General features: G+C 31.4%; 2 protein-coding genes across 2 annotated transcripts; one reads left to right on the top strand and one right to left on the bottom strand.

The window, feature by feature from the left end:
- Positions 1–262: 262 nt before the first annotated feature.
- Positions 263–1595, top strand: LOC120136501 (uncharacterized protein At4g15970-like). Its single transcript, XM_039152517.1, has 3 exons — positions 263–418; positions 488–853; positions 932–1595. The coding sequence occupies exons 1-3, from the start codon at positions 263–265 to the stop codon at positions 1445–1447; spliced, it is 1038 nt and encodes a 345-aa protein (XP_039008448.1). The 3' UTR covers positions 1448–1595.
- Positions 1596–2393: 798 nt separating this feature from the next.
- Positions 2394–3567, bottom strand: LOC120136576 (30S ribosomal protein S21, chloroplastic-like). Its single transcript, XM_039152560.1, has 2 exons — positions 3090–3567; positions 2394–2646 (listed from the first exon to the last, which is right to left on the bottom strand). Exons 1-2 carry the CDS (start codon positions 3518–3520, stop codon positions 2538–2540), a joined length of 540 nt encoding a protein of 179 aa, XP_039008491.1. The 5' UTR covers positions 3521–3567; the 3' UTR covers positions 2394–2537.
- Positions 3568–7395: the final 3828 nt, after the last annotated feature.

Here is a 7395-nt window from a genome sequence, read left to right as displayed (position 1 = left end):
CATACGATTAACGCTCCAAAATAGAAGTATTTTTTAACATAAAATAAAATTTTTGAGGGTTAAAAAGCCCTAGAAAAAAATGAGGGACAAAGTAATTATTCTGTTAAATGTTAAGGGTATTTTTACCCTTAAATGAAACGTTGGGGGCTCCAAAAATAGAATAGGGAGCAAAACGACGAATATGATAAACATTATGTCTATAAACATTATTGCATACAAATAATATTTTTGAAAAACTTGTTTCATTGTCATTAAGAGAAGGATGAAAAAGTCAAGGAGGATTTCAAGGCTGCCATGTTGTCTCATTGTCTCTTTGATGTTCTTCATCTTCATCTGCTTCATTTTCCATCACTTTTCCGATCATCCAAACTCTCAATCTCTTGTCGTCTCCAAGCCAACGCTTCCCAATTCACAGCATGTAAGAAATATCCTTCTAACGTGTAAGAAATTCTGTTTCTTTTAATGTCTGTTTGCGTTTTTTCATTAGGATTTGGAAAGGAAAACTCTGCTGCGAGCAGCACTAAGGAAAGCATCGATGATCGATAGAACAGTCATTCTGACGGTCGTCAATGAAACTTGGGCGAAACCGGCATCGATCCTTGACCTCTTCCTTGAAAGCTTCCGAATCGGAGAAGGAACGGAACGTCTTTTAAACCATCTGCTTATCGTTGCCGAAGATAGCCGAGCATTCCAGTACTGTAACTCTAAGCATCCCCATTGTTTCAAACTCGAAAACTTGACGAAGAAACTCACCAAGACACCACCAGGAACACAAGGGAGCCTCATGTTTAGTCCAACCAGACTGATTTTGCTAACCCAAGTTATCGAATTCGGTTACAATGTCGTCTTCACCGTAAGTTTTTTTTTTGCAGTTTAAGACAATTTGAGACCATGTTAGATTCAATTCAGGCTTACTTAACTATTGTTGCAGAATGCAGACGTAATGTGGCTGAGGAATCCGTTAAGTAAACTTGTGCCTAATTCCGATTTGTCGATCGGATGCGAGCTTTATCCGATCGATGCTAAAACATTCGGAATCAAAGGAGACGGGGGATTCTTTCATCTCAAAGCAAACGCAAGGACTTTCGAATTCATCAGAACATGCAACTTGAACAGGGTTCTGTACCCTGATGATTCTGAACACCAATCCCTCTGCAAAATTTCCGAAAAAGGAGAATACATCGGCCTCATCGGAGTCGAAGTTTCGTATTTCAATGAGGAGAAATTCGGTAGACTTTGTCTGCCATGTGATTTGAAGCAGATACTTACGGTACAAGCAAACTGCTGTGAGAACATTGATAGCAAGATCCATGATATGAAGCTTGTGCTCGATGACTGGAGGAACTTCGTACAACTGTCTGCGAATAATGTTAGCTCGAAACAGACACCGTCGTCGTGGAGAGCTCCGGAGAAATGTATCACCGGGATAGATTCTGCTGTCGTGTAAGCCGACGAGGTACGCTGATGGATCGGATCTAATAGCTTGTCGGATGGACAAGACATTACCTGAGTTTTATGAGCTTGAATGTTGAATGTCTTTTACATCACATATACTAACAAATTCACAATGTTATTTAGCGAACACGTAAAGAATAAGTTAGGGGGGATGAATATGGATGAACACAACATTCGATAAATACTTTTTAAATTGTTTGTATAACATTCGTTTATATTTATTTATTGAGTTAAATAAACAAATGTAAACAAATTTTTTATGTTTATTTATTAATAATATTTTCTTTTTTAAAATATTAAAATAATACATCCTCAATTTATTATATTTGAATTAAATTCATTAATTTAGATGTACATACTTATTACCAATATAAGTAAGTGTTTATTTTTAGGTACTAAGATAATGTGAGATGTATATATTTATGTCGGTGTAAATATGTACTTATTTTTAAATATCAGAATAGTGGGAGATGTGTATACATCAATATAAATGTGTTTATTTCTAGCTATCATGATAGCGAGGTATGTACATATTTATATTGATGTAATGTAAATATGTGTTTAATATACTTACATTAACGTAGATATATACATCTAAATTAACGATTTGAAATTTAAATATTAAAATATAGAAATAATATCTCTATTTATTTTTATATTTGAATTGTAACTCATTACATTAGATGTACATACTTACAATGATGCAAGTGTATTTTTTATTTTTTAGTATTAGGATAGTGAGAGATGTCAATATATATGTACATTTTCATAAATATGTTGACAAATGCTAAATAAATTGAATTCAAACACATCAAATATTAAACGAATCGAACTTGAACATAATATTAAAAATTTAAACAAACATAAATCAAACATAAATAACTTCAAAATCAAACAAACAAACATAAACACAACTTGACTCATATGGGTCCGGTTCATTTACACCATAGGGATGAACATTTTATTTCATTTACTCGTATATTGACATAGCGATTCAAGTGGCAGGGTCCATCCGAATGCAAATTACAAGAGGGAAAATCCCCATAGAATCAAAGATAAAAAGATTTGGCAAAATGGGTTCATCAAGGAAGGTCTCCATCAGGCATGTCCCAGTTATCATCATCATCCTCATCCTTCTTCTTCGCAGATTCCTCCTGCTTGCTCTGTTGCGAGTATCTTGCTTGTGGACGTCTGCTCATAACAGGCAGGAGCGGATGAAGAAGAATTTTGTGTTAGGGGACGAATTTGAACTTATAAAATTTTAGAAAATAAAAACAATTTTAATAAAAATATATGATAATTTTAAATGTTCGATACGACTGACATCCCGCCTCTGCATAGGTACATCCCTTATAGCAAGCGAAAAAAAAACTGCCATCACTAATAATTTTCAATCGTATATAGTAGTGTAATATTTTTTTACGAATTTCTTTCTAAAATCTAAGCACTCTCTCTTGGTCTCGTACTATTCATCGTCTTCAACTCATCAGTCTCTTTAAGTGTGACCCGTCAATTTTCTGTCGTGAATGAACCGTTTATAACCGTCACAACTCAAATTTTATCTTAATAGATTGATTTAAGATCGTTAATCGTTCCGATAACTATAACATGAAGCGAAGGGGCAAAAGCTTTACCTTCTACGGTTACGTTTAGCAGCCTCGCGTGATTTACGTTTCTTCTCATCTTGCTTGTTCTCATGGTACTGTCTTCTCTTGCACTCTTGAATCACACCAGCTCTCATCACCTCTCTTCTGAACCTGTTGAGCAACCTTTCTTCGGGCTCGTTTTCATCCACGATGACCTGAACATTATATCCTGATTTGAAGAAAAGGGTGTTTGCATATGCAAGAGAAGGGCATATAACAGAAGGGAGTTCAGTGGATGCTGAAGGAGATTGATGATCCTCTTGAGCTGACAGTGAAAGCTGAGTGTTTTTGGGTTTATGGGATGAGAGTGAAAGGTTGTTCAGAGTTTGTGGTGGTGGCGACGGTGGTGGTGGTGGTGGTAGAGGAATGGAAGGCGAAAGGAAGGAGATGAAGTTTGAAAGAGAGAGCCAAGTGGCCATTGTTACGGATTGGTTTTGACTTCTTTTTCCAGTTTGTGGATAAGGGATTTTATTGGCTTTTCCTTTCTGTTTTATCGTATAAGAAAGAGTTAATTGCATCATATTTTCTCAAAGTATGACTTTTATTTTAAATTGGTCTCTATACTTTTAAATATTTTAATTTCATCACAAAACTATTACTCAAACTTTTGAACATTTCAATTTCATCCCCAAAACTATGGCATTCATTCTAAATTAGTCTTTAAACTTTTTGAACATTCCAGTTTCATCCTAGACTATATGTATATAATAATCACATCCATCTTTAATAAAATCGTTAGGCAAAGTTTTATTATATAATTGGAAAAAATAGGTTAAATTATTGTTGAAACTAATTATATTTTGGTGAATTTGGGGATGAAATTGGCATATTCAAAAGTTTGTGATGAATTTAAAAAGAGTGCCATAGTTTAAGGATGAAATTAGAATATTCAACGGTTTAAGCGTTAACCTAAAATGAGAGTCATATTTTGATGATGCTATTAGAATATTAAAAACTTTAAGATTAATTTAAAATGATAGTTATAATGTGGCGACATATGATATAATTAACTCTATAAGAAAAGATTAAATGGCTTCATTTAGGTTAAATTGGTTGATCCAAAATGCTTTGGGCTTTCTTCCATTTGGGTCAGAAATATCAAAGGTTAAATTTTCTTATTAGTCATTGTATTATGGATAAGTTGTAGGTCTAATTATATTCTTTAATTTGAGTAGCTTTAGTCCCCATGCATTTTAAATATTAAAATTTTAGGTTCACTACTATATAGAGTAAAATCTCTATAAATCAATAATTTCAGGACCACATAATTTTATTAATTAAAAATATATTAATTAATCAATAAATTAATAATTTATTAATTTCAAGAGATCTTTTTCGATTCAACGATCTACATTATTCTTAATGAATAAAACATATACATTGTATTAACTAATTGAATGATGTTAATGTACAATGTGACTAATTAAATATAATATACTCCTAAAAAAAGAGTTTATTGTAGTACGCAGTACTAATTAATACTTAATATAAATTCATGTATGGTGAAGAAATCAACAACTATACAAACAACATCAAACATTCCTAATTAGTCATCAAAATCAACCAACCATGGCTTCACATCTAAAATGTGTCCAAAAATCAACCATGACATATCGAATACGTAAAGTATTATATGAGTATAAGAGAGATCACCCTACATGCACTCAAAACTACTTGCAACAATGGATTGGTGTAAATTTTCATTTGAAAGATAATTAAGACACAATATTGAACACACTCAAGCGGTCATCTAAATACCTTTAAGCTAACTTAGAAAAAGGAGGAGATACCAAGTGACACAAACATGCAAAATATCCAAAGATAGAGAATGTTCTTATTAGTGGTTTCTCCAATACCACGAACGTGTAAAAATGTTCGGAGAATTAATTTTGGAGAAGATAAAAGACAAGATGAAACTTCTATATCCTCAACAACCTCTGAGTCGCATAAATTTTCAGATTAAAACCTACCCAACTTAAAACCTAACCCGATTTTTAAGATAAGCAACTAATTGATTTTTATATTATTTTTTAGATTGAATATTTTTTATCCTAAATTGAACTCGGCCTTATCCTTTAAAAAAACTTGATTCATATCCATTTTTAAAAAAAAATTAATCCTATAAGATGAAATCAAATTAAAATTCATTAAATTTGAATCAATATTTATTCATAATCATAACTCCAATATTATCCATTATGTCATGTTTTGACATTCCACTTAATAATTCAATACATTACAAAAACTGTATGTGTCACTATTTCACATCACAAAGGCGACCTGATAATCTTTTTTTCTCAATTTAATATTTAATTTGGTATATTAACATTATCATATTGTTTCATTTGATACGTATCTTTTAAAATATATTTTACATTCTTTTGGAAAATAAAAAAGATAAGATAAGATATGTAAACAATTTTTAATTGTAGGGAAATTTTTACTGAGCTCGTCGATTATGAAAAAACATAAAATATTTATATAATTTAAAAAATAATATATTGATAATTTTTAATAAAAATTAAAGGTAGATGAATACGATGCACTGATTAATAAAACTGAAATGATAATAAAAATTATTCTTAATATTATATTTTTAATTTTATCTTAATTTTCAAAAGTAATTATTAATATTATGATATTTTACCAATTTAATCCCTCTTCAATTAAATTAATACCATTAATAAATATAACTAATTTAAAAAACTAAAATATTGTCTTTTTCTTTTTCTTTTTCATCACCACTTCCTCATCATCGACAAAATCAATTAAATGGGATGTTGGAGAAAAAGATGGCTCGTATAAAATGAGACGAAATATTTTATGAGATGAGATTATTATTACAGTGTCGGGAAAGACGCACAGATCATCTAACATCTTCCCCATATTTTATGTAATTAGATTATCAAGACTAGCAAAATAACAAAGAAAAGAAATATTGTGATCACCGTGTATTTCTGAAGACATTATGCATCCGACGTCTTCTTAAAGACGCATTATACTCTCAGCCAAAATATTTTACAACGTCCAATTTTATCGATTTTACCCCACCATTAAATTATAATTGAGCATTAACCATTAGAAACATGATGGGCCCAAATTCCATCTAATCATATTTTCAATTCTAACCTTTTAAAAATAGGATTAGATTTATATATATATATATATATATATATATTATTTAAGGAATAATTTTTTATTTTTGCCAATTTGATTAACGCAATAGAAAAGGAAAAACATATCTTTCTAAATAAGTGATCATTTTGTAATTTTTTATAGTCATGAGATCTAACAAAATATATTATATAATCATGGTACTATTTATGTATTTTACCCAAAAATAAGACGTAAGCCCATTTTCTTCTATAATAATATCTTTTGAACTAATTGCCTTCGTCAATCTAGTGATCTCTTCTTTATTATTCCACTGTATAGCACACCAAAGATCAGCATTCCCACAATGTCGAACAACAAGCTAGAATGCAAAGTAGATGTAGACACCCATTTTATCCAGGTTTTAATTATTATTAGGGTAAAGTATAGTAATGGTCATTAAACTTTTTTAAAGCTTTCATTTAGGTCCCCAACTTTTAAAACTTGAAATACAGTCCTCCCACATTTAGTTCATTTGTAATATGGTCCCCCGCTGTTACACTACCGTTACTACGTTTGCAATATGGTCACTTAACTTTTCAAGCACTTGCATTTAGGTCCCCCAACTTTTAAAACTTACAACACAGTCCTCAATTTCATTCTAAACCCCAAATTCTTTTTCGATCTCGAATTTCCCTTTTCGCTTCTCTCTTCTCTCTTCTCATTTCTATCGTAATTTTCAGTCGGGGATGCATGGGAAATTCTAATCTAACTTTGAATTATGTGGAGGTGTTGACTTGAATAAGGTTCCATTGAGAAAAGACCCGACCAAGGGACTATCGGGACCATCAACGATTCAAGGTGTAATGTTAGATACATGTAATCTCAGGTGAAGCATAGATGTTCGATGAAATGCTTGTGATAAAAAATGGGGTTAGAAATGCAGAGTTGACAAATACTACTAATATGAACCAAGTATCATTGTTGAAAGTCACCAACAAAGCTAGAATTATTTTGTATAAATGATATATAATAATTTCTTCGTTTGATCCTCGTGGTTAAAGATTTTCCAACAAATGATCAAATATAATGAAATCCCAAACAACACATTCACCTCTCAGTCTCTTTCGCTCACATGCACTCTCGTTTGGTTTTTGTTCTTTAATTTTCCGCCATATAAAATTGTAAAACCAAGTTGTGC

Source organism: Hibiscus syriacus, unplaced genomic scaffold, assembly GCF_006381635.1.
Source record: "Hibiscus syriacus cultivar Baekdansim isolate YM2019G1 unplaced genomic scaffold, ASM638163v2 tig00110633_pilon, whole genome shotgun sequence".
NCBI lineage: Eukaryota > Viridiplantae > Streptophyta > Magnoliopsida > Malvales > Malvaceae > Hibiscus > Hibiscus syriacus.
This window is presented reverse-complemented; position numbering and strand designations above follow the sequence as displayed.